The sequence below is a fragment of the Colletotrichum abscissum genome (assembly GCF_030869225.1).
Source record: "Colletotrichum abscissum strain IMI 504890 chromosome Unknown Scaffold_31.1, whole genome shotgun sequence".
Classification (NCBI taxonomy): domain Eukaryota; kingdom Fungi; phylum Ascomycota; class Sordariomycetes; order Glomerellales; family Glomerellaceae; genus Colletotrichum; species Colletotrichum abscissum.
This window is the reverse complement of record NW_026850221.1, coordinates 431,723-456,834: the sequence shown is the minus strand read 5'-3', so window position 1 is coordinate 456,834 and position 25,112 is coordinate 431,723. Positions and strand designations below refer to the sequence as shown.

The 25,112-nt window shown below is 52.1% G+C and overlaps 11 protein-coding genes across 11 annotated transcripts; 7 read left to right on the top strand and 4 right to left on the bottom strand.

Moving 5' to 3' along the window:
* Positions 1–3,374: 3,374 nt before the first annotated feature.
* On the top strand, positions 3,375–3,680 carry CABS01_11475 (uncharacterized protein; the record flags this gene model as incomplete). The annotated part of the gene is made up of 1 exon (XM_060544830.1): positions 3,375–3,680. One exon carries the CDS (start codon positions 3,375–3,377, stop codon positions 3,678–3,680), a length of 306 nt encoding a protein of 101 aa, XP_060397652.1.
* A 160-nt stretch (positions 3,681–3,840) lies between these two features.
* CABS01_11474 (cell wall protein PhiA) lies at positions 3,841–4,461 on the top strand (the record flags this gene model as incomplete). The annotated part of the gene is made up of 1 exon (XM_060544829.1): positions 3,841–4,461. The coding sequence occupies one exon, from the start codon at positions 3,841–3,843 to the stop codon at positions 4,459–4,461; it is 621 nt and encodes a 206-aa protein (XP_060397651.1).
* Positions 4,462–5,062: 601 nt separating this feature from the next.
* CABS01_11473 (alpha-acetolactate decarboxylase) lies at positions 5,063–5,788 on the bottom strand (the record flags this gene model as incomplete). The annotated part of the gene is made up of 1 exon (XM_060544828.1): positions 5,063–5,788. The coding sequence occupies one exon, from the start codon at positions 5,786–5,788 to the stop codon at positions 5,063–5,065; it is 726 nt and encodes a 241-aa protein (XP_060397650.1).
* Positions 5,789–6,676: 888 nt separating this feature from the next.
* On the top strand, positions 6,677–8,362 carry CABS01_11472 (acetolactate synthase; the record flags this gene model as incomplete). The annotated part of the gene is made up of 1 exon (XM_060544827.1): positions 6,677–8,362. The coding sequence occupies one exon, from the start codon at positions 6,677–6,679 to the stop codon at positions 8,360–8,362; it is 1,686 nt and encodes a 561-aa protein (XP_060397649.1).
* Positions 8,363–9,704: 1,342 nt separating this feature from the next.
* On the top strand, positions 9,705–10,659 carry CABS01_11471 (glutathione S-transferase domain-containing protein; the record flags this gene model as incomplete). Its single annotated transcript, XM_060544826.1, has 2 exons — positions 9,705–9,756; positions 10,001–10,659. The coding sequence occupies 2 exons, from the start codon at positions 9,705–9,707 to the stop codon at positions 10,657–10,659; spliced, it is 711 nt and encodes a 236-aa protein (XP_060397648.1).
* A 3,129-nt stretch (positions 10,660–13,788) lies between these two features.
* On the top strand, positions 13,789–15,665 carry CABS01_11470 (CFEM domain-containing protein; the record flags this gene model as incomplete). The annotated part of the gene is made up of 4 exons (XM_060544825.1): positions 13,789–13,962; positions 14,050–14,464; positions 14,519–14,590; positions 14,641–15,665. The coding sequence occupies 4 exons, from the start codon at positions 13,789–13,791 to the stop codon at positions 15,663–15,665; spliced, it is 1,686 nt and encodes a 561-aa protein (XP_060397647.1).
* Positions 15,666–16,494: 829 nt separating this feature from the next.
* Positions 16,495–17,118, top strand: CABS01_11469 (cytidine and deoxycytidylate deaminase zinc-binding region; the record flags this gene model as incomplete). Its single annotated transcript, XM_060544824.1, has 2 exons — positions 16,495–16,642; positions 16,715–17,118. 2 exons carry the CDS (start codon positions 16,495–16,497, stop codon positions 17,116–17,118), a joined length of 552 nt encoding a protein of 183 aa, XP_060397646.1.
* Positions 17,119–18,419: 1,301 nt separating this feature from the next.
* On the bottom strand, positions 18,420–19,901 carry CABS01_11468 (HET domain-containing protein; the record flags this gene model as incomplete). Its single annotated transcript, XM_060544823.1, has 3 exons — positions 18,420–18,447; positions 18,509–18,966; positions 19,050–19,901. The coding sequence occupies 3 exons, from the start codon at positions 19,899–19,901 to the stop codon at positions 18,420–18,422; spliced, it is 1,338 nt and encodes a 445-aa protein (XP_060397645.1).
* A 533-nt stretch (positions 19,902–20,434) lies between these two features.
* CABS01_11467 (uncharacterized protein) lies at positions 20,435–21,395 on the bottom strand (the record flags this gene model as incomplete). Its single annotated transcript, XM_060544822.1, has 2 exons — positions 20,435–21,332; positions 21,385–21,395. The coding sequence occupies 2 exons, from the start codon at positions 21,393–21,395 to the stop codon at positions 20,435–20,437; spliced, it is 909 nt and encodes a 302-aa protein (XP_060397644.1).
* Positions 21,396–22,525: 1,130 nt separating this feature from the next.
* CABS01_11466 (uncharacterized protein) lies at positions 22,526–23,125 on the bottom strand (the record flags this gene model as incomplete). The annotated part of the gene is made up of 2 exons (XM_060544821.1): positions 22,526–22,980; positions 23,068–23,125. 2 exons carry the CDS (start codon positions 23,123–23,125, stop codon positions 22,526–22,528), a joined length of 513 nt encoding a protein of 170 aa, XP_060397643.1.
* Positions 23,126–23,885: 760 nt separating this feature from the next.
* CABS01_11465 (uncharacterized protein) lies at positions 23,886–24,919 on the top strand (the record flags this gene model as incomplete). Its single annotated transcript, XM_060544820.1, has 3 exons — positions 23,886–24,192; positions 24,250–24,567; positions 24,618–24,919. The coding sequence occupies 3 exons, from the start codon at positions 23,886–23,888 to the stop codon at positions 24,917–24,919; spliced, it is 927 nt and encodes a 308-aa protein (XP_060397642.1).
* Between the last annotated feature and the right edge of the window lie 193 nt (positions 24,920–25,112).

The window sequence follows — 25,112 nt, the reverse complement described above, 5'->3', positions numbered from 1 at the left end:
TTTTGAGCTTGCCGTCAAGGTTGATTAACTGCATGTAAGGGCCAGCTTGTAGAATGTCAATCGTCTCTAAAGATTCGTCACGTCAAAGTCAGTTGACTGAGAAACAACGGAGAGAGGAATGAGTCGATTGACGTACTACTATTGAAACACACGCTTCTCAGCACGAGAATGAAATGGAAAATCTCTCCATCAAACCCTCTTTGTAGCGACCGGAATCATCGAGCTTGAATAAACGGGGCCCAATTCTTGAATAGAGTCTAGCATAACTCCCTTCATGTCGGACATGCTCAGAGCACGAGACAATGTGCGACGTAAGAAGCGAAGTTTGCAATGGCACCGATTGAGTTGATGGTGAAAGCGAGACGAGTGCCATCGACGCATTTGATGTCGAAATCGGATTTTGCAACTACCATGACCAAGTGACTTGCAGGTTAAATGTAGCAACTAAGATCAGCATCCGAAAGAAAATGTAATCCATGTGAGTAATAGCGAGATCGAGTGTAAGACAAAGGGTCACTGGTAATTGTACATGAATCCTCCACGACGAGGCTTCGAGGCTTCGGCCATTTACGCCTTCTTCCAATCACAAACAGGAATCTGGGTCTCTTTTACGGAACAGTGTCTAAATGCGTGTCGATGGTCAGGTTCCTTAGCCCCTCTCGCGTTCCTGGAGGGCTTCTCGCGCCTATCCCTGAGGAGCTTGAAGCTGACAGGCCAGGGCCCAGATGAGATTCAGGCTTGCTAGCAAGCCTGCTGTGAGAACCTGTAAGCGAGCAAGACATCGGTGATCCCGTCTCTATTCACAAGGGCTATTTGCAGCGCAATACGGGGGTGGATTAGTTTCATCAAGCGAAGGAGAGGTGCATTGGATGCTACAGGGCTTCGGACGCTTTTCCCGCGTAGGCCATGCCGGCATGCGGCACCGTGGGTAGGGGTCCCTGAGGAGAGAGCATGGTAACCATCATGTTCACAAAAATGATGCTTGTCTATTGGCGAAGCGCATGAAGCAATAAAGTACCTACACTACACGGATCGGAAGCACAATGATCTTGAGTTTCTTTTCAAAATCTACTTCTCCCACCCCATGGCAATGAAACGACGTACAGGAATCTTTGTGGCACACAACATTTCTCTAAACACAACCGCACCGTTTCTGGCGCCTCGAGAGGACGGTGTGTTCTCTCGATTATGTTTTTTCGTTCATTTCGGTAGACGTATATCGCAATCTTCTGAAAAGTCAGACGGCAACCAAAAAAGGTCCACGTCGATGTGGGTAGAAAACCTTGAGGAGACTTTGTCTCTGAAGTCTGATAACACATTCGGGACAGATGAGACGTGATGATCGCAACGCCCATTAACAACACAAAATTGATTGTGCCCCAATGAATGAGTCAAGTTGTGCCCTGGGCGTTGGCAGTCCTTCAGCTTTATTCCCTGATACCTGTGCCCAACCATATTTTCTTCTGCCTACCCCGTGTCTATCCCTATCTCACGACTGGGCAGCGGGCTGCCTGCAGTCTGTGAAACTTCTTCTCGGCCGAACATTGCCTTCACGAGAAATGATCGCCCATATCATGCGCGAATTTAGATAAACGGCTTGATTGTTTTGCGTTGGTCGATTTGGATTGGTGATCGACACACTGTGCTGCTTAAGCTTGGATATTTTTGGAGACGCTTTAAGTGCAGTCATGGATGATGGATCATCTACATACACTAATCATGACCATGTCCTGGAGGGACTGGTAGATCACCAGCGGAAACAGAAAAGAAAAGGAAACAATCGGACGAATGCAACGCCGTCTAGATTCGATGTACACAATCTTCGGTCATGCCCATGCCGTTGTGCCGTTCTAGAATAGTATCCAATATTCTCTACATGGGTCGAATGCTTCGCTGGTCAGGTTTCCGGGGCTTAGGGGGTGGAAAAGAAATAAAAATGCGCATCAAGGTTGGAATAACTGGGTATATGCGGGATAAGGGTGGGAACAACGTCTCCATGTCTCGTCCCAACTTGAAAGCTTCTGGGGCAGCAGATCGTCCGAACACGGCCCTTGAGCCATTTCGACGGATTTCCCATCAGGCCATTGCAGTGACCCATGAATCGAACTGGAAGGCCTCTCTCTGACAAGCAGTTCGGGCACCGTCAGGATCGAGTTGCACCGAGAATGGCTTACTTACAGACACGCTCGTTTTTGTCTCTGTCAATGTTTCGCCCAACGCTATGGAAAGAATCCCAATGACGATGGACCGTGTTTTTCTCCTGGCAAGCGCACGAGTCACTGCGAATTCGCCCCCCGAGCTAAGCGTGCCAAGCGCTTGACGCAGCAGCTGCTGGAAGAAGCTGTGGAATATTCTCCGGAAAAGCACACCTAGCACCCAAAGAGATTTTAGCGGATCGACCTGGCTTTGCCAACCCTTGACTCGGCTATTAATAGGATAAGGTTCATCGGCGTTATCGAGAGCGACGCTGGGCTGGCGTCAGTTTCACTTTGATGGACCCTTGACTGGGAGCAAGTGACCGACATTTTAGCGTCCTTGACTCTCTGTTTTTTCTTGTCGCCTCTCTCTCTCTCTTCTCTGGTCGCCTTGTTGGCCGTTTCGTTTATGTAAAATGTGTTGATCGGTCGGGAAACGGGTTACCTCTCGCTTCCCTAGCCCCGGAGGCTCTGCCTTGAGCAAGAGTTACATGCTACGTTACGGCGCTTGGCCCATACCGTTTAGCCGTTTGCCTCCCGGGGAGTTAGACTCTTCGCAGCTCCTCGGCCATGTCGCCATGAGGAAAGCCAAGACGAGTCCCAAAGAGGCGGCTCCTGTCTAAAATGCCTAAAATGTCTGAAAATAGGGGACGTGGGGCAGCCGGTCGTTTGTTTGTGACATCACTGCCCACCTCTGCCCTATGTTGGTATGTGCTGGTCACAGCATAACACGACAGATATTGGTCTGGCAACTCTGGGTGGCTGGGGGGCGCAGCTTTGTGGTTGAGTTTGTGTGCGATTCAGCAGGACCAGCCACCGCCAGCCTCTCGCTCTCAGCTCTGCCTCTTTTCTTCTCTCTTCTTTTTCCCCATCTTTCTGTTATTGTGTCGAATAGGGACCACCGGTTCATCCATCATCCATGACAATGGCTGTGCTACATAGAGAACCGAACCAATCGGCATCCTCACCTTCTCCTTGGCCGGCTCCGTCCTCCCGAGGCCGCCGGTTGTGGCGCTTTCAACTTCTCCATCCACACACACACTTTGTTAGTAAACGTGCAGAGACCGAGGTGCGAAGGTCAACCAAAATCTCGGGGTAGAAGCAACGGGTTTCGCGGGCGGCGCAGACGGCAGCGCTAGGAGGCGGGATGCCGCATCGCCAAGTCTCTCCGAGGGTACCATGCCATGTCACTCACCCTCGCCTCCCCTTGCGAGGCGGCTCCTCTCGTATTTGTCCGCGACTCCACTGCGAACCACAGGAGGCAGGGCTCATGATGTCAATCAGGCTCCGCAGGTATCCCTGGCCGGCATTACGAGAAGATCTTCGCCCCGGCAGTGCACATACTCAACTTTGGGCACTGGTTGGACTGGCGCAACCAACGCGACCTCGCTTTCTGCACCCCGTGATTACGAGATGATCATCGAAACGGGGTCCCCTGGACTCCTAGAGCTTTCTGGTGGCACCGCAGCAACCAGCATTCTGTGATGGTCAACCCGAGATATAAGACGAGCGACGGATCCCCTCCTCAGGGAATTGTTAGAACTCTCATCTCACCACATTCAACAACCAGCAATCTTAATCACAAAGTAATCATCCGACCACATCAGTCTTTACACCCACAGTCACTTCAAACACAACCATCAAAATGCAGTTCACCAACGCCCTCGCCGTTGCGGCCTCCCTCATCACCGCCGTCTCCGGCGCCGCGGTTCCCCAGCTCATTACCCGCCAGAACAACGGCACCACAAACGGCACCGCCCCCGGCCTGCCCGCCGACGCAAAGTTCCAGCTCATGGCCCTCCGCTCCGCCAGCGAGGTGCACTTCTCGACCTTCCAGGCCGCCAAGAGCTCCATCTTCCTCCAGCTCCCCAACCAGAACGCCACCTGCGACAGCACCGAGGATGACGACTCGGCCACCTTCTACCTGAACCAGGACGACGGCGGCCTCTACCTCTACGCCGCCTCCGCCACCCCGCAGCAGCTCTACGCCGACCGCTCCGGTATGGGCCAGGGCAAGCTCGGCTACACCACCGGCGCCCAGCCCGCGCCCCGCAACGGCGAGCGCACCGGCTGGAAGGTTGACCAGTATGGCGACCTTACCCTCGACGGCGCCAGCTTCCTGGCCTGCCCCAACAGCATCGAGGACAGCTGGTCCGTCTGGATCTCTTCCGGTGTCGCCAACCCTGCCGGCAACACTGACTGCCTTGGCATTGCTGTCCGCGCCGTCCAGATCACCGACCCCAACAGCTGCAGTTACACTTCCTAAGCGGTTGATTGGTTTGTTTGATTTCTTCCCCTTTCACACATTTCTCATCAAATTGGCATCGGTATAAAGGCATTGGGACTACCCGGGTATATCCATAGAATGGCGAACACTTGCATTTGTGGCATAGCAATGTCATCACGGTCACTCCGTTGTTGGCACCTGTATATTGTACTGCAGAAGGATTTGCCTTTTGTGAACATGAATTAATATGTCATTTTCAACTTTACTACTCTATCTTCCCGGTGACTTGTTGTGATCTTGAAACATTGTTCTCTTGAAGGATATTCAGCACTCACCAAATAATACGCCTACTGTACGACGATAAGATGAGAAAGAAAGAATTGGTGACTTCGCAACCACGAGCAACCCGCGGCTGGCTTGGCCGTCAGGCTTGCCAGAGTGGCTAGATTGTCCTGCTTCGGATGATTCTCACAAGCGGACCATGATCAAATTGTGAATCCAGTCGGAATCCAGTTTTGTGTGTCTGCTTTCTTTTCTCCCTTCGCATTGCGACCATGTCGAAAACGTCCATGCTATTGGTACGTGATTATCAGTCATTAGGATTATTATCGTATGCTTCTACACTGCTTCACGTCCGCTGCTAGCCCTCCACGGCAGCGATACCCTCCTTATCGCCCTCCAGTGCGGCCTTGTTGAACTCTGCATCATTCGTCGGCAGCTCAACGTGCCACTTTGAAATCTGCGCGGCACCAATCTCGACTTCGCCGTCCGTGCCAAAAGACAGGATGTGTCCGCCCTGAGTCCGGTCCTCAGTGATGAAGTGAAGATGATCGCCGGCTACACTGATGCCCATGGTATACTCTGGTGATCTGAAGCCGACAACAGTACCCCGCACCGGCTCCTCAAAGGTGTGCGACGCCTGATGCTTGCCGACCTCAATTAGGCTCTCGCCGGGTTTACTCTGGCCGCCGGCAGTCCGCACCGTAATACCCTTGAAGACACCCTCGATCCTGATGGCGAGGAAGAAGTTTTTCGAGTCGGGGAAGTCCTGTGAGAGGTGCTCAAAGAGCTCCTTCTTGTTGTTGAACGCGGCCTTGATGGTGGCTGTGGGCTGGAAGCGGGTGACCATGGCGAAGGGGGCGACAGCATCGGAGGCCGGGCTCGTGTCGATTGGGGTCACGGTGTTATCTGACTTCATTTGATAGAGCTTTCCGTCGAGGATGATCATCTCGCCGACCATGTAGCGAAATGTTCCCAGGCCTTGGTTTCCGTGGGAGATAAGTTCTGATACCGGTAGGCCCTTGGAGGCGACGCCGTCCATCAGAGCCGAGATGATGGAGTACTGGAATATTTCATTGACCGCCATGGTGTCTGATATGGTTTACCGGTGTTCTCGTTGTTGCTGAGCGTGAAATCGAGTTCTTAGGGTATCGGAAGTAGGACTGAAATAAGCTGCAGTTGCCAAATGAGAAGGGGTGGTTACGGAAAGTGAGACGATGAATGAATGAGGTGGTGGTGAGTGAAGGTTTGGGGTTCCCTTGAGTTTGGCCACGAAAGCGGCCCGCTATTGCTGACTGCTTACTGCAGAGCAGAAGGAGCACACCTGCTCACGCGCCTGCCTCCGTCCACCGGATCGGAGGCGTCGGGAGGCTACGGAAGGCGGCTCCGGGACAAGCGCAGGCGGGACCTTCCTGAGTTTCAGCGAACGGAAGCTGCGAACGTGTGGCTCTTTCCCGGGGTTAATGGTTGAGTCATCAAGGTCCATCACAGTGAAGTGGGAATTGGGAGGCGCCGCTTTGGGTCCCACTGCTCCGAGGAGGGCGCTGACGTCAGTCGCACGGCATCACCGGCCACATCGCCGCCTCGCTCTTTCGGTCTTTGAACTTTGGTGCCTCTTGCTCCTCAACAACTCAGATCTCACCGATTGACGGCCAAGCGCTAGGGAACTTTGCGGCATTACAATATCCACCTTTGCTCTCTCCATCTCCGCCTCTCGCCGATATCGTGATCGCGAACGTGAAGCTGAAGTTCCTGCTTTTGCTCATGACCACTTGATCTTTTCTCATTCTTGCAGGGCCCTTTGCAATTGACGCAAACAGGCTCCCTTATACCCTCAGCATTCCTTGCCCAGCTAAACCCGACAGGATCAGACACACCTAATGCTTCACTTCTATTCATCCTAATCAGGAGTGAATCAGAATCGTGCTCTCTGCATTGACTCGATACCACGCTCAAATACGCTCACGATCATTCAATGTCTTCAGAAACAGTAGATGTCGTGATCGACTCTCTTGTCGCCGCCGGCGTCAAACACATCTTTGGTGTTCCGGGCGCCAAGATCGATAGCGTCTTCAATGCCCTAATTGACCGCCCCGAGATCCAGCTGGTCGTCTGCCGTCATGAGCAGAATGCCGCTTTCATCGCCGGAGCGATCGGCAGGATCACAGGCCGACCCGGTGTGTGCATTGCCACCTCCGGCCCGGGAACTAGCAACCTTGTCACCGGCCTCGTGACCGCCAACGATGAGGGTGCACCCGTTGTTGCCATTGTCGGCGATGTCAAACGGGTGCAGGCTGCGAAGAAGACACATCAGAGCTTGAGGGGCGTTCAACTACTCGAGCCCGTCACCAAAAAGACCACTGGCGCCGTGCATCCCGATCAGATCTCGGAGATTATGCTCGATGCCTTCAGAACCGCCACGGCGTACCCGCAGGGTGCAACAGCTATCAGCCTACCAATCGATATCATGACAGTCGGAACCAAGACTTTTATCCCTGCGCTGCCCCCGAGCGCCTTCACGCCGCCTCAGTATGGCACGTCGCCGTCAGCGTCACTGAGCAGGGCGGCAGCCATGATCCAAAATGCAAAGTTCCCAGTCCTGTTCCTAGGGTCCAGGGCAGCAACACCAGATGCCGTCGAAGCTGTCCACGGTTTCCTCCGCAAGCACCCCATCCCCGTCGTCGAAACCTTCCAGGCCGCGGGTTCCATCAGCCAGGAGCTCGCTCATCTCTTCTACGGCCGCATCGGCCTCTTCCGCAACCAACCCGGCGATAAGCTATTGTCCCAGGCTGATCTCGTCATCGTTGCAGGTTACGATCAATCCGAATATGACGCCGACGCCTGGCACAAGAGCCAAAACCTTGAGATCTTGCACCTGGATTGGATTCCCGCCGACTATGGGGCCTTCTATAACCCAAAACTCGAACTGGTGGGCGCCATCGCCGCCAATGTCAAGGCGCTGGGCGACATCCTGGCAAACGTCTCCCGCCCGCAGGAATCCGAGATAGCAAAGTCCATTTTCACAGAATTCCACGCTTGGGAACAGAGCCCCCAGGCTCTGGGCCAGACCGGCGACGGTCCTGTGCACCCTCTCTACTTCATTAAGCTCATGCAGGGTCTGTTGCCCTCATTGACGACTTTGACATCGGATGTCGGCAGCATGTACATCTGGCTGTCGCGCTTCTACTTCGCATACAGCCCCAAGTCTTTCCTCGTCTCCAACGTTCAGCAAACTCTCGGCGTGGCTCTCCCATGGGCCATTGGCGCCTCTCTAGCCCAGGAGCCGCCTTGCTCCAGAAAGGTCGTAAGCATCAGTGGCGATGGCGGCTTCCTCTACAGCGGACAGGAGCTAGTAACTGCCGTGAAGCAGGGGTGCAACATCACGCACTTCATCTGGAACGATGGAAAGTATAACATGGTGGAGTTTCAGGAAGTCGACAAGTACGGCCGCAGTTCAGGCGTCGACTTGGGCGGGGTCGACTTTGTCAAGTATGCCGAGGCATTTGGTGCCAAGGGATTGCGCGTCAGTCGTTCGTCGGAACTGGAAGCCGTCATGAAGGAGGCTTTGAGTTATCAGGGAGTCTGCATCGTCGACGTTGAGATTGACTACTCCCACAACCACGAGCTTATGAAGAATGTCATCCAGGACAATATTAGTTAGAGTTTTGTAACCTGTTTAATGAGCGAAAGAAATGTCAGACAGCCGTTGTTGCCAACTCTGCGGGTCACTGTCTCCTTAGAGGAAACTGATGAAAGTTCACTTATCCCGATTTTTACTTTGTTGGAGGGATGGCGATGCATCGTACGAACTCATGTTGCCTGCACGAAATGCAAATGACATCTCTTGGCGACGATCGAGTGTTACAGGGACGCATCGTTCGCGATTCATTCAATGTCGTCTTTTCTCGGATGCTCCGGAAAACACTCCCGGGATCACGATCCAGGTTCCCGTCACTGGACGATCCAGCGGTCTGCGTACGGAAAGGCAAGGAAGATGGACTGGCAGGCATGAGCTGTTTCGATCGATTGCCGAGCTCAACAGCACGCATCTAGACCATCGTAATCCCTTGCCCTGGTGCGCTGGCAGACTTCAACTATTCGCTCATTCTCGCCAAGGAACTCAATGGTCTCGGACTTTGGGGTACCGGTAGTCATGCTGGATTCTCAGATTGATATTGTCCAGGTCGTAGCGGAAGAGAGCTCCCCACCCCTCTTAGTCTCAGCCCTAGGAATCGGAATCGGAATTCCTTCAGGGTCTTCATGTCGGTTTCCGGACGCACGGATGCTCTTCCAGATGGACCTACATGGACCTATGTACATGGGGACGGGAAGACGAGGTTCGTCTGTGTCGCATCGGGAGGTGTGGAGTTTCAATGCTCTGATACGGCAGATGATATATTATGATCTATGATAGGTACAGTACATACATGAGGTAGAGCCACCATCTACAAGAGGGCCATTCTTATCTGTATCTGCCAGTCGGATACATCCTACTGCACTCACTCTTATTGCAGAATGTAGTGAATGCATGATTGCAAGGGCAAGGACAGGCTCTCTGAGGAGAGGCGGGGAGAATAGACCTGCGGATGTGAAATTCGTGCCGAGCACCGAACCTTGATTTCTAAGCTGGGTGTACCATGTTGGGCTGCTTTCCCCGTAAACTCCGCCGGGAGTTCAGAGAAGGGGACTGGAGCCAAGCAATCGAGTAAGCGGGGTTGTTTTCCCCCTCCTTTCTTGAGTGTGAGGGAACAAGTTGCATCACGACATCGGTCTTTCAATGGTGCAACTTTCCGACCTCATTGTATTACCACTGTTGCATTGGTAATCAATTATCAACACTCGATTCCTTCAAATACGCACCAACCTCACCATCGCCAGTCAATCCACCCGCAGTCCTCCAGTTGGAAAGCCAAGACATCAAGTCTCAAATTCCCGACAAACAACACAATTAGCAGCTGTCCAAATCATCGACATAGGCTTGGATCAGAAACAGAATCCTGACAATGTCTTCCGCCGCGCCCAAGATCAAGCTGTACACCAACCACGGCTGCCCATGTACGTGACATCCATTCCTAGCCTCACCCTCGTTGATTTCCGTCTCTTCGTGTCCAACCCCTCTTCCTCTCTTCACGTAACCTCCTACCCCCGGGAGCCACGTGCAGAATTAAGCATCAAGGCATACTGCCAACCCCTCATGAAGTCTCACGACTCAAACCACCGCATCATCCTCGAACAAATGAAAATTTACCGGCCTCAAGAGGAGGCCAAGATACACAGATAGCTAACCCCGAATCCTCAGGGGCTCACCGTGCACACATCGCCCTCGCAGAACTGGGCCTCCCCTTTGAGGAAGAAATCATCGACCTCTCGGTGCCCCGCACAAAGGAGTACCTGGCCATCAACCCGCGCGGCCTCGTCCCCTCCCTCTCCTACGATGGCGAAATCATCACAGAGTCCGCCATTGTCAGCCAGTTCCTCGCCGACGCTCACCCGTCCCACCTCGTCCCCGCCCCGGGCAGCAAGGACGCCGCCCTGCGCCGCGCACGCATCAACTTCTTCGTCGACACCTACTTTAGCAAGGCTAACTCGTCGCTGTACAAGCTGCAGCTCGCAAAGTCGGAAGCAGAGGCGAATGAGGTTGCGGCTGGGTTCATTGACGTTATCGCCAAGGAGGTTGAGCCGCTGTTGAAGGATGCGAGTCCGTACTTTGGCGGCAGTGACAAGGTTACCTTGGCCGAGGTCCTTACAGGCTCATTCACACTGAGGCTGTTCTCGTTTGCAAACTACGAGCTCATCCCCAAGAGTATCCTGACGTCGCTGGAGGACAAGGCGCCCAGCTTCTACAGGTGGGCGCAGACCGTCAACAGCACGCCTAGCGTCAACGGTATCTACGATGAGAAGAATGTGGTTGAGCGGACCAAGCACCGTATCGCTGCCATGAAGGCTGCGCAGGCTTGACAGGAGGGTGGTAGCCGACTTTGAAGCGGCTGTATGAACACGGCTGTTAGTCATCAAGGCATTCCGGGAAGTTTAACCAATCCCATGATATTAGCGTCACAAGTCACTTTTGAATATCACCTCACTTTGAGTTGTCAACGCAAGGACCCATGTCCCTTGGAGAAATTGGGAAAAGGTTAAATATTTAACGAGATGTGGCTGTACAGCCCCTAGAGTCTGGTTTGAGAATGGCTTGAGTGGCCATTATCTGACCTGAGTGACAATACTTTTGACGCCCAGGAATCCTCATCAATCATCTCATCGAGGAACATGACCAGGCGTGGAAGACCTGGGTAAGGCACATTGCCCAAGGGCATGAAGTCTTCATGGTGTGATTGAATGCCCACCCAAAGCCTCCTTCCATGCTGAGTTAATCCGAAGAATAACAGCAAAAAGGATTTCCCTCTTACTTAGAGTGATTTTGAACCTTGCGCACAGATCTTCACCATCGAGATGGTGGCCAGCAATCGAGGGAACAACCCGGGCGGGACGAAGTCCGATCTCTCTTGCAAGCCTAGACCGCGGCGTCTGGTCTGCCAGGCTGCGTTATGCTTTTGCTTCATTGATTTTACCGCAGGACCACTTACCCTCCGGCAGGCAAAGTGCTGAATAGAGGAACTCTCGTACGATGATGGGCTGCTCTTTCCGGCTTTACGAGCTTGCGACTGCTCGTCTAGCTTCAAGATGACTTGTCTTACACGGCGCCCAAACAGGGTGCGAGGAGAAGGGCAGCAATTCCAAGGGCCGAAGAATGCAGGAGGGCAGAAAAATCCATATCTTACCTGCACACAATAGAATCACAGATTGAATCTCACGTCACACAGCTGCCAATGCTACATACGATCGTTTCGACATACAAAAGCACATCATGCTTTTTGACAACCGTTAAGAGATTTCGCCTGATTTCTTCGCGCTCGAGATTCCGTCACATCACCCGCAGCGGAACGCATCTCGCCCGAACGGAGATTCTTACCGATTAGTAGTCCCTCCGAACCAGAAGATTCAAATCTTCGGCTCAAAAGAGTGCTTGGATACAGATTGTCTCCCACTTACCGACGGGAGACTCGAGAGGACGGACGCGTCTTGTTGAGAGGATCAGATCAGACTGGTCGCGAAGGGTTTGAAGGTGGTGGTCTAAGACTTTGGTTCTAGAAGAAACAAAGAATACGAGATGGAGGGCCGAGTACGTTGGGAAGCTTTTGCTGGTCTTTGCCTGGTCTTTTGCTGATGGTGTGTACTGCTAACTCGATTGCCACAGATGAGTCAATTTAGCTCCCATCCCAGATGAAAACTGACTGGATTTCTGTTAGGCAGTGCCTAAACAGAAGAGACACACATGATTCAGTCTTGCGGGTAGCTAGCATCTGCCGTGGCGGGGGCGATTGGGGAGGTTGCTCGTCCGCTGTCAATCAAGTCTCGAACAAGGTAGGCAGATAGACCAGCACCTACACCAAACTCGAACCACCGTTGAGGTCACCTTAGGCCTAACATGCTCGTCAGAAAGAACATCTGAGAGGGCGAGAGGGATCTATAGAGTTCGAGAACAGACATTGAGGAGCACAGAGAAAAGGGCGGGAGTGAAAGAGGAATGGGCGGAGTCTAAATAGAGTTTGGCTGCTTAGACTCAAACGGGACAACCACTGAACCACAGACCAAACGCTTTCCCCTCACTTCTTCACGAAGCAGCTTTTTCTGCAACAAATGTGGCTGATTGGAACGAATGAGAGGGCGCTGTGTATGCTGGCCAGCCCTTCTCGAAGACGGCTTCGAAACACTCGAGCTGTGTGAAACATCACAGCGTACATCCCGGAGCAGCAGCCGGTTAGGGACAAGGGTCGCGAAGGGGCGGGGGACCATTGGCCGAGCCACTCGGTGCCCGGAGCACTAGCAGCATGGACTACCAGCTAGAACCTGAACGGTCGTTTTTCGTTTCCTTCTGGCCCCCCAATGACACAGACTCTGTGGCCCTGCCTTCCTGCAGCTTGTCAAGGGTAGTCACATTGATGACGGAGCGAGAGGATAATCAAAGACAAAGAGGTGGACGAAGACAGCATGAGGGAAGACGCACTGATCGCTTTGATGGACCATCTCCTGCTCGGCTAAATGGTTGGCGAGATAGCGGGATGGACCTGCAGACCTAGTCCCGTGAAACATGACAACCGACACCATGGCTGCTTGAATCTGCCGCTAGAACTCTAAGATCTTCCACTGGTGATGCAGCGGCGCGGGTTCAAAGGCCGAGAGCTGCTGGGGGACGCTTGCCAAGTCGAGCCCATACATATGCTTATGCCGGTAATATGTGACAGGGGAGCTTCCCATCACCGCGATACATAGCGTCTGGGTAGATCTTCTGCTCATTGAGATTGGAATTACATATTCATATAGCCTTAGGCGCGGAGTAGAGGAGGCTACTCAGGGCTAGGAGGTGATGGAGGGAGGACATCGACAGAAAGTCAGAAACACGGCCAATCAGCTCGTAAGCGCACAGAGCATAGCGCACACCCTCACACACCGCTTCCTAGACCATTTCCATCCCATCCACAAAACCTCGCAACACTTGGACGGGAGGGTGCTCTTGCAGCACTGCAGCAGCAAGAAAGTGAGGGGGGCAAGACAGCAGGGAGGGAGCTTTGTCCGCCCCGGAGCCCCCCTTTGACGTCTTTTCCCGGAGTGTGATCATTCTTTGCATCTGAAGCAAAGACCAGTTATCCTTGATGTGTCACGATCCATGGGGCAAACACAACGAACGGGTCCCCTGGGGGGAAGGTTGATAACGTTGTTTCCTCCCACCTCGCTTGTGAAGCATCTCCAACGCCGTCCCCACTACCACCGAACTCGAACATCAACAAAGACAAGGGGTTGTTGGATTTCTCTTTTCCAACACTCGTTCTCGGGAACTTCTTCGAGGTACATGCGCGCTCGGTGAGGCGACTTGGCGACCTTGGCTCCTTGCCCCCCCAGGTACCGAAAAAACTCACGTCGATTCGGACACATACAGCTCGTGTTAGACGACCATAGCTATATGGAGCTGTGAAAAGCCGAGGGCAGAAAAAAAGGAAAGCAGCTGATACTTCGTTTCGGATTTTCAATATGCGGCTATCAACATCGTCAGCGGCCTCTCTTGGTCTGCTATGGATCACATTTGCTCTGTCATTTGTTGGCGCCGTAGCAACAGCTGGGGAAGAGTATTACTTCGCTGGAGAACGCGTTCATTTGATTGCGAGGCAACAGCTACCTGATCTGAGCAATATATCAACATGTGGTGTAAGTTCGATTTGGAGTCGGGAGCCTCCTTTGGCTCGGTTGCTTTTCCGAAATGGAACCCACTTTGGCTAACACTCTGGTGCCCAGTTGAACTGCCTCGTACAGGGTATCGCAGGGGTCGGATGCGACCTCACGAACACAACTTGCTCCTGTGCGAGCACCGGTCTGGGTCAGCTCGTCGGCCCTTGCTTGATTGCAAACTGCACCATGCAAGACTCCCTGGGTGAGTACTTCCAGAGTCGTGATGATGGTGCAGAAAAGATGGGAAGACTGACGGGGCAACAAGATGTCGCGAAACTGCAACAAACGCAGTGCAATCTCCCTCACGAATCCGACACTGGCAAAATTCTTGCCATTCTAATCACCGTCTATGTCACGGCTGTCGTTGCGATTGTCTTGCGGCTTCTTGCCAAAAACATGGCAAAGACGTGGAGTCTAGACGATGCTTTGATTATTGCGGCGATTGTCATTGCGATTGCCCCAGTATCTGCAATTCTGTTGAGTAAGCTTTTTGTTGTCTTGCGGCCGGCTTGGATATGTAACTAACTGTCAACAGTGTCAAGCTTAGGATTTGGGAAGCACCTTTACGATCTTAAACCGGGTGGCTTACTGCAGATCCTGCGACTACGTAAGTACATTCCGTTCGTATTGAAGCCATCTTCTCTAATGCTTTTGCAGTATACGCCGCCGAGATTGTGTACGTCTTTGTGCTCTTATTCGCGAAGCTGTCCCTCGTCGTCTTCTATCTACGAATCTTCACTGTACCGAAGTTCCGCATCGCTGCATACACCCTGATCGGATTCCTTATCGTCGGCCAGGTGGTCATCGGCTTTCTCACTATCTTCTCGTGTCACCCGATCGAGTTATTCTGGAACAAGGACATCCACACAGGCGCCTGCCTAGATGTCAACCAACTTGCCTACGCGAACTCTGCCTTGGCCATCATCCAGGACCTTCTTATTCTCGCCCTCCCGATAGCGATGCTTCCAGGCCTTCAAATGAACCGGAACAAGAAGGTTTCGGTTGCCATGGTATTTCTTCTCGGATCTGTCGGCTTCGTCTCGACCATTATTCGTCTTCAGGTTCTCGCAGTGTTTGGAAACTCCATCGACCCGACGTGGGACTACGCGCCCGTTGTGTGGTGGACGACAATCGAACTAGGTGTCGTCGTGGTGTGCGCCTGTGCGCCCATGATCCGCAACTTGGTCGAGAAGAAGTTCCCCGGCTTTGCGCTCTTCGCGAGGTGGACCACCCCGAAGCCATCCAAGGGCAGCAGCCCATCCTCGAACGGCAGCGTGGACAAGCCGACAAACGCTGCTGGGCGATATCAGAAGTTCGGGCGGAGTAACAGCCCGCCTCAATTTAGCGACAATTATGTTCGCGATTACATCACGAGTCCCAAAGGCCCTCCAGTACCCCCAAAGGACGATCTGCCGCCATCTCGTAGGTACCGGGACATGTACGCCTACGGTGGATCCAAGCCCAAGGTGCTTGAGCCCTCGTCGCCGTCCCCTCAGCCGTATGACCTCTCGTGGAGGTCCATGAACCCTTATGGGATTCCTAAAGATGACCTGGAATCAAGTATTGGAAAAACGAACTACAATCTTGATATTGAGATGCTGGAAAGGAAAGGGAGAGATGTGGTAGTGGCACAAAAGGAGCTTTGCTCTCTCTGCGGGAGGGAAAGCTGCAGTCACATGTAACAGAGCTATTTTCTGTCCGTTTTATAGATATCCATTTGCTTAGATACTAATTGTTGCTCAATCGCCTCAATAATTATGCCTCGTTCACTCTCTTTGTTCCACCCGGTGATGCTTCCGGAAGGACCCATATTTCAGCCGGGCGTGGTCTCGGAGCGGCCCGGAACGGTCCGATCATGTCAATGAATGTTCAGCTGGTCAGCCACCTTATTCGCGTGCAGCCCAAATAAGCCACAAGACTCAAAGATACGGACCGCATCCATCGTAATCTTCTTATCACGGGTAGATTGATGATTGCAACGTCAGCAGATAGAGCCCATGGCTTTCCGCCTCAATTCCTATCTGCTTGCTGAGGACCTCACTACCCCGGTCTCCATTCTCTTAAAGCCCAACTAATGCCGCAAAAAATGCACGATGCGAGTACTGCATAGCCTTACTACAAACAACGCGTGGGAAAGTCTACATCGTTCGTCTGCTTTGACATCGACACACAAACAATGCACAAGCATTGACCGAGTTTCGCCACCTCCCGCAGCTGCTTTGCACCTCCAACTCACTATTCCGAATCTGGAGCTCTCCGAAGGTTCAATTGTCCCAATCTGGATACAAGCCCGCGTCGCAGCTTCGCCTCACAGCTCTTTTGCGCAACACGATGCGCGCATCCTCACTCTCGTTGAGCCTGTTCAAGGCACCGCTCGGTCTTGTAGCCCTGTTACTGGTCGCCTCGGTCGTGGGACATGGCGATGGTGATCTTCAACGTTACATGGCCCTGGAAACCTGCCCGCCGCTGAAGATTGTCAATGGGATCAACTTCACCACGCGGGCGTACTGGATGCGCCAGGCCAACCTGGCCCTGCCCAACCCATGCCCGTTCGCGGCCTTTGGCTCAGTGATTGTGAATCACACTACGGGCGGCTTGGGAGACCTGGTCTGCACCGGCGCGAACAACAATGCTGGCACAGGCAACCCGACTCTGCATGGTATGAATCTCACCTCACACAACCCAACAAAGCTTTTTCTTTTGCAAGGGTAGTTTGCTAATCATTAAACAGGGGAGATGGCCGCCATCGACAACTGCTCGGCAATCTTTGTAGATCCCCAGGGTCCATACCGGATGACGCCGGCTCAGGCCCTGGCCGTCTTTGCCAACCTGACCATCTACACCAACGCCGAGAGCTGCCCCATGTGCGCGTCGGCGGTGCGCTGGGCAGGCTTCAGGGAATACGTCTTTGGCACGAGCATCGAGACCCTCACGGAGGAGGGATGGGGCCAGATCCAAATCACTTCCAGGGACGTCTTCCGGCAGTCCTCGGGCTTACCCCGCCGAACAAGGTTGCTTGGTCCGGTCTTGACGAACGAGACAGACCCCTTCTTTAGTTGGCAGTTTAATGCGGGTGCGCCCTGTCCGCAAGGCTGCTCTCGGGGCGGAAGTGCAGGCGGTTGTGTTCCTGCATGATGGGGTCGGTCGAGGCGCACTTGGTTTGGGTTGAATTAGGTTGCGGTTCTGCTCTCAAGAACCCCTTCAACTGAAGCAACTTTCGCCGGGCTTGTTGCAAGTGGGTTTTCTAGTCTATTGGTTTCATCACAATTATCATCAACAGCATCTGGGTGCCGATAGCTAGAGGCTGCTTCCTCTTTCGTTCTTAAAGTGGGAACTCCGAGCCGAGCTCATTTGCCGAGATTGTCAGACAAGGACATAGAATCCCGTTCGGAGACCTGTGATAAAAGAGCATCATTGAAAGATGATTAAACTCAGCATAAGGAGTCTAGTTGCAGAAAAACAAGAATGGGACATCAGACAACTGGGTCGGACACAAGATGTCTGCGCCAACAAAAATCAAAAGAAACCCGCCTTCACCCGGCAACGTCCTGAGATGTACGCCCGTGTGATCACAAGGATATACTTGACCCCCACCTGATTTGAACAGATAACCTTTCGATGGCATCTCGAGGAAACTCGATCTGGAGTCGAACGCGCTACCGTTGCGCCAGAGGGCCGATGAGAATATTAAGGATCATCGTGAGCTCAAGTGGGCAGTTGCCGTGGGCCTCGTCTATCCAGGCGAGGGCTAGACCCGCTCTATCTTGTTGTTATGGGGCAGAGTCTTCGACAGCGGTGGAGCTCATCTGCGACTTGCTTCACAGAGCGAGCCAGCTTCTTCATGGAGGACTTGCCTGCGATGTGGCTAATAATTAGGTGCCTACGCTTGCGTTGGCTACAGGCAGTTGCGTTCATGTGGGCAACAAATATCGACTTAAAAAACTTGCCGAGACAGTCAGACTAAGTTTTCTTCTTGCAAGAGAGGCTATCATATGCGAGCCAGATGGTTTGTGGGAAGACTACAACGATACGATAAGTCGGGCAATATTCTTTTGTCTTGAGAAATTCGGAGTAGCCCTAGCAGGTGAAGCCAAGAGAGCTTATGTGCTCTGCTGAAGGGACAATATCTCATGTGGAAACATCCTCAGCGGTTGGGCTTCACTCATCCATGAGCACATGACTGACGCGTATTTATTCAATTGGTTTATTCTCCAGCTCTATCTACTTGCCTCACATTACTGAGCACAGATCCCCCCAATCAGTTCGTTGATCTACGAAGATGGAAAACACAGGTTGCCCTTCTAACATCCTCGTCTCCATCCCCAGGCTTAACACCACCGGTCTATCCTCAACCCGCCTACTCATACCAAACGTAATCCTCGTTTTCATAACCCCACGCTCGCTGCCAAGCTTGCGCAACTTCATCAAATCGCCGCTCATTGCAGTTTGGAAAATGTGTTTCGTCTCATTTTTGTTAGCTGCAAGACACACCCAAGGATTCGCACCACCGCCAGGAAAACCACACGCGACGATAAAGTTCTGGTCAGCCGCGCCAGACGTTCGGTACTGAACGAATCCGTCAAATGTGTCCAGTCCCTGAGTGATAAACATGCGCCGGGACGAGCTCCACATGCCGTCGGGCTGGGCCTTGACAAACTCCACCCCTGGCGGCGTAGGCGGGAAGCAGAAGGCGTTCCGGTAGATGGAGTCCATGTCCCCGACGAGCGTCTCTGCCACGTCTGGCTCGAGGAATTTGCTGATGAACATCGTGTGTTTGATGCCCGGTGCGCTGTGCTCCAAACTCCAGAGCCGGCCGGTCTTCCAGCGGAGGAAGACGTTTCCACCTTGATCTCTGAGAAGAATTCCGAGGTGACGACGGCCTTGATCGCTGGATCTATGGCAACGGAGACTCAGGAAATGCGCACCGTCGGGCATGAGACTGGTTTCGGTCGTGATTTTCAAGCCTTTATTCGTGATGGCGTACTTGAGAAACTGGTGTCAGTTTTTGAACGTTACACAGCTGACTTGATTCAGCTGAAAACTCGGGGGCATGTCTCGAGACATACCTCGGGGTTGTACTTGATGTCGCTGCTGAGTACAATATCATTGGCTGTCTCAAAAGCCGATGGAGACATAGCCAGAATCCCAAAATAGCCCAATGGAGATTCTGCTGGTGCAGACCAAGCAAAGATGGACAAGTCGTTGGTCTCCTTGATGATCTCTTCCTGGAGTCGGATGAACGCTCTGTTTCCCTCCCCATACAGAAGCGGCATCTTGACTCCAAAAACTCCCAAGAGACAGTACGCCAAATCTTCTTCCCTTTTGGTCATGCGCCCAGATGCCCAAGACATTCTCCTTGCAACAGGTATTGTCGTCAAAAGGCCTTCCACTCTCCCGCTTCCTGCCACGAGTATGCTCTTGTCAATGTTTGTGCGCTGTTGGATGATGTCGCACAGATCGGATCGACTTCCAATGTAGTTCCAGTCCTTATCGAAGAATTCAACTCGCGAGGGGGCGATGAGCTCCTGCAAAGTCCATCCACGAGTGAACCATTGGGAATGTTGAAGTGAAACTCCGTCAATGCCCACATCCGACAAGTACGCATAGCAGATTGAAGATCGCGCGTACCACTTGAACATGGAATTGATGGCTTCCGTCAGCTCTGTGAAATCCTGTTTGTTGATGCAACAAGTATCAACCCATGCATATTTGTAACCTTGCTGCAATGCAAGTCGACAGAAATGCTGAATCTTTTTCCATCCTTTCTTGCGCGCTATCACATCAGGCTTTCCAAAATCTTGGTAGGTTGCCTCTTGATGATCGGCTTCCCATCGGTGGGAAAGGATGGCATACGATTCAGGTATAGACAGCCCCGAGAACTCCTCAATCAGTAGGCTAGAGCAATTGAGAAGCTTCATGGCGATGGGGGCACTGAGGGAATGAAGCTGGAGCGATTGGAGAATTTGAAGAGAATCGCAAAAGAAGACGACATATCAGCCCCAAATCTTACGCACATATCAACTAGTCTTCTCTAGGAAGATCATCGTTGCAGCTCAACATAAGCTTGGAAAACTGTCACCAGGCAGCCGCCCCATGGTAAGATGCCTCGTAATCCATTGGACCATTGATGACCATAAGTGGGGCTTGAGGCTCACAAACACACAAGGTAACTGGCGAGACTATTCTATTCATTTGCCTGGGCTTTAGCTTCTTGATGTACGAAAAAGAAACCATACCCATGTTGTGACCATGGCTGTAGTTGCCTCGCAAAGTGAGCACGCCAAGATATCAATGTAAGGTATTTTGATGCCCATTCTGTTTCTCTCGCATGTATCTTGGTCAGTGATACACCAAGTTGAAAGCACGGCGATGTACAAAAATGATATTTCTTCGGCCTATGATGGAATGAATGTCTTACAAGAACCTTTCTTCGCCCAAGAAACTGATTCTCCTAGTCATCGTATGGATCGCTCTTTCCGTGCTTATGGCTCTCTTTTGTCTCGTCGTAAGGCTCTTTGAATGTACTCGAGCTCGCGCTTTTGTGCTTCGCGCCCGTCTTCTCGGCCGTGATACTCTGATCTTGGTGTTTATGAGGCTTCGCGATGTGAAGCTCATCGGAGTGAAGCGCGACACCAGCCTCGGCGGCAATGTGATCGAGAGGATCCCTCATCAGGAACATGGTCATGCAATGATTGATGTGCATGAGAGTGTCGTAGCGTTTCTCAATGACAAGCATGCCGTCCTTGCCGCAAGATGCGCCCGCGACTCCCCGAGAACAGCGCGCTGCCTCCCACATCTTGCGCCAGTAGAACACGCAATGCACAAGATGCCATTGGTGCGTGGTAAAGAATCGAGCATGTTGACCATGACGGGCCGCCTCTGGTAGTTGGCTCACTTCCTCCAGTGTCATGGGATGCGTCTGGTTCTTGTCATGCCAGTAACCCCAGGTGTTGCCTGTTGTGTCGGGTTCGTTTGGGCCCAGAGACTCGAACTCTGCCGTTAACTCAGGAGACCGACAGTGTGGTGGAAGCCAGGCGGCGGCAAGTGAATCGTACACGCAGCCATTCGCGCGGGCTTCTACGATTGTTTCACCACAGTTGCAAGACATGGGCTGCATTTGAGAGTTGGCTGGGGAGTCTGATGTGAGGAGAGAGTAAAGACCAAAGGCCGCCAATGACACTGTCAACAGACGACCTGCGCATAACACGGCTTGCCCAAAAACATGAAATTTGCCTCTTGCTGAGACTTGAATTCCATCTTCAACATGCGGCTCGGTATTTTCGTCTCCTGGAAGCCAAGCGTACTCCGTTTTGTCTTTGTTTGTCCATGGTACAATAAAGATTTCGAGACTAAAGTCCTGAATTGTTAGCACAGTAGCTTCTACCCTCGTGATGCGCTTACATTTTGGACATTCTTGATATATACCGTTGCTGTTCAATGTAGCTTTCTCAACATGTCCGACATCATTGAACTTCTCAAGAAAGTCGTATGTTCTTGCTAATATGTGAGGGAAAGCAGAATTAAGTCAGACGACAAGAATGTAGGGAGCCACGGGCAGGAACACCGCTCGCAGCTCCCCGTAACTTTTCACAAGAGCTAGGGTATCGCGCTCAGATTGAATTTTGTATGCCATGTACACATTCAGAAGGTGTTGCATATCTGACGCAATCCTATATCGACGCTAGGAAACATGATTTAGCGGAAGTCCGAAGGATTCGGAGGAAGAGCACAGCTTATCGACCCCGCGGAATCGCTACATAATGTGCTTGACTTCGCCTTAAACCCCGCCTGTACCCTAAGCCCAAAACAGAAGCTCGAATGATGCGATCTACAACGTCACGGCCCGGTAGCGGGCCGTTTGTGGGCGAGATGCGGGCTGACGCTGCGTTTATGCGGCACTTTTGTTGCTGCCCACTTACACCTATCCTACGCAATACGCTGTCGCATTCGCAAGTTACGGCTCGAAAGTAACTTAAGATTCGCTTCACTCATCATTGAAGATTTTGCCAAGCTTCCTTCAGGATGCATTTGCTCAAACGATGGTACGGAAGAGGAATCTCGTATTCCTGATCTGAATGATGCTTTATGATAGCACCCATCCGGACAAAGACTGCGATCAGAAAGGCTCAGCGTTCAAGCTTTGCCTGGATGCGGATGCCTAGCCAACGAAGCGGAACGAGCGTCCGGCACGACTGCGTGGTAATTAGTAGAATCAATTCGCCTGATATCAACCATCCTTGGCTGCTCTCGAGTGAGCGAACAAATACCAAAAAAGAAAACGATTTGGGCTGGATACATCACTTTCTGAGACGCGGTTACCAGTTGAGCATTATAGTTGCAACAAGTAGTAATGAGCGTATTCTAGCAACCAGACTTAACCCTTCCAGCTCCAGATTCTTACTCTACAGGTCCACCCCACTCTTCAACGTCGAAGCCATGATACATGAAGGTTTCTGACTCGAGACCTGCTACATGTCCCCCGTGTTCCAGATCTGTACTTCCAGGAATATGGTACTTAGAGCATGCCACAACGATCGCCTGTTTAAGGGTAGAAGGGAATTGCCTCAGCTTCCGCATCAGCGGAGCGCTTTGGGTAGAAAGGGATGGCCTCGGCCTCAGCCTCCGCGCCCCTCTTAGGATAGAATGGAATGGCTTCAGCTTCGGCATCAGCACCTCTCTTGGGGTAGAAAGGGATCGCTTCGGCTTCCACATCAGCATCCCTCTTCGGGTAGAAAGGAATAGCTTCCGCCTCGGCGTCAGCACCGCGTTTAGGGTAGAAGGGAATGGCCTCGGCTTCCGCGTCTGCACCTCTCTTGGGATAAAACGGGATGGCTTCAGCCTCCGCATCTGCTCCTCGCTTAGGGTAAAAGGGAATTGCCTCGGCTTCAGCGTCGGCTCGGCGCTTGGGGTAGAAGGGAATAGCCTCCGCCTCTGCATCAGCTCCCCTCTTTGGGTAGAAGGGGATAGCTTCAGCTTCGGCATCTGCTCCTCTGACATCTTGAAGAGGTAGCTCAAGTCAGTCGTCTTCTTACTAGTCACTTGTGTAGTTTGTTGAAGCGCTTGCTGTCTTCCAAGATCACATACCGAGAGGGGCGGCAGCCACGAGGCCAATGGCAGCAAGAATGAGGTACTGAGCACGCATTGTGACTTTCTACTGGGCGTGATTGATAAAAGAGACGTTGGTAGGACTTGGAGATGGCTAGTTCAAGAGAAATTCTGGGAGGCCGTTCCCTGTATATGGTATTTGAAGAAAAGTCGCCTTTGACCTAATTGACGCATAAATCACGCATCATCTGAGATAAGTCGAAGCTGTGTCCTCCTTGTACGGACTTTAGCCGCCAGTGACGAAAACTTGCCTGGAAGCACGAAGAAGTCGGGCGGGATCGCGTCAGTCCGGACGCTCGATTACCACTTACACGTACGGAATATCGGTCTCCTGCAGCTGCAGCCAAAAGGTCACAAAGATGTTGACAACCGGGTAGAGACTGTTACAAACGAGGAAGGTTGCATCGGATGCTTCGAGATGGGCAATGGAGTTGACGACATATAGATCAATTACCTAGACGTTTCACCGACATGCCAAGCCAGACGACGGATTCGAAGGATCTCTCTGCGTCATGTGGTGGAGTTGTAGGAGTTGATAGTCGCAATCCCGCTCGCCTCCTCTTATCTTTCAGGGAGGTACTTAGACGTTCAAGCTTTCGAGTGCAATGGGGAGTGTGTTTACCTCACATGAATTGATTGGGCAAGCTGATCTTACTCAATCGCTTGCTTATGCTGACTACCTTGAGCGAAGCGATGTCACCTTCCCTCCGTTCAATAGCAAACCTCCTTCACTTCTGTGGCCTACTTGCTAGACTTCCTATCTTCTCGCACATGGGTTGTTGAAATACAGGACCATGATGAATGACATATACCGATCATCAACAGACTCATCGGAAGCTTCACATACAGAAGATGGTCTCTCGGGAAGATTCGAAGAGAATGAGGACCCCGAAAAGGCTCTACTACCTCGCATGGACACCAAGGCAGGATCTCAAAGTATTGGGAAGGAGACTTCATTGTTGAAGCTCTGCAGTAAAAGGCCATCTCTAGCGACTTTCCTCAACATTTCACTCTTTGTCGCCTCTTTCACTTTATGGCTATGGCCTGCACCGTTGAGGCATCCTATGAAGACCCAGGACTATTGGAAAAGAACCTCCTTTTACTGTGAGTACCCAAGCTGTTGAAAGCCTTCCAGCCCGATATGCTAAGTAGACGTTCAAGCACCGATACTTGAGCGCTTCGATATACCCAAAATCAGCAGAGTGACGAACGGCACTCTATATGACACGAATCCGCCGTCAGTCTTTCGCCAGCGAATTGGCAAAGAAGCCGATGAAGAGTGGCATCGTATCGGTGACCATGTCTGGCCTCTCGTCATTGGGGAAGCGGATGTGAGGCAACTTGGAAAGGACCCACGAGTCGCTGTTAAGATTCCAGAAGATCTTGGCTACGGTTCAGGTGCATATATTGCGCAAACAGAAGTTTTCCATCACCTCCACTGCTTGGATATGTTGCGCAGGGAAGTATCATACGAGCATTGTAAGTTTCTCGGTATGGAGTGAGTACGCACTTCTGACTCCTAAGTATAGACTATGAGCCCAAGGAGGGACCTAGGCCAGGAGGAGCTCAGCATCAAGCCCACATCGGCCACTGTTTCGATATCCTTGCCCAAGCAATCAAGTGCACCGGGTCGGTGGACATGATAACTTTCAACTGGGTTGAAAATTGGGAGCAACCATTCCCAGATTTTATGAACCACAAAGTGTGCCGTGACTTTGACGCCTTATTGGGCTGGGTCAATGAGAACTCCATGGACCCGAAGGTCTTTCAACAAATGAAGGCGCCTCCGCCTGGGTGGCCTGTCATGCCAGAGCCAGGCCCGGCATCGTGATAATTCTGAGGTGGCGAAGGACTGTTGAGAATCATTGTATACAGTCACATAGTAAAACACCAAGGAATATTTTGATGATAGTCTTGTTGCAGTATGGTTTGCTGTGGTCAACTCGGGCTTTGTTTACATCCGATCCTAGCCGCTTTCTGCTCATTGTGTCGGCGCACGTGAGAATCGATTTGATTGCGTGATT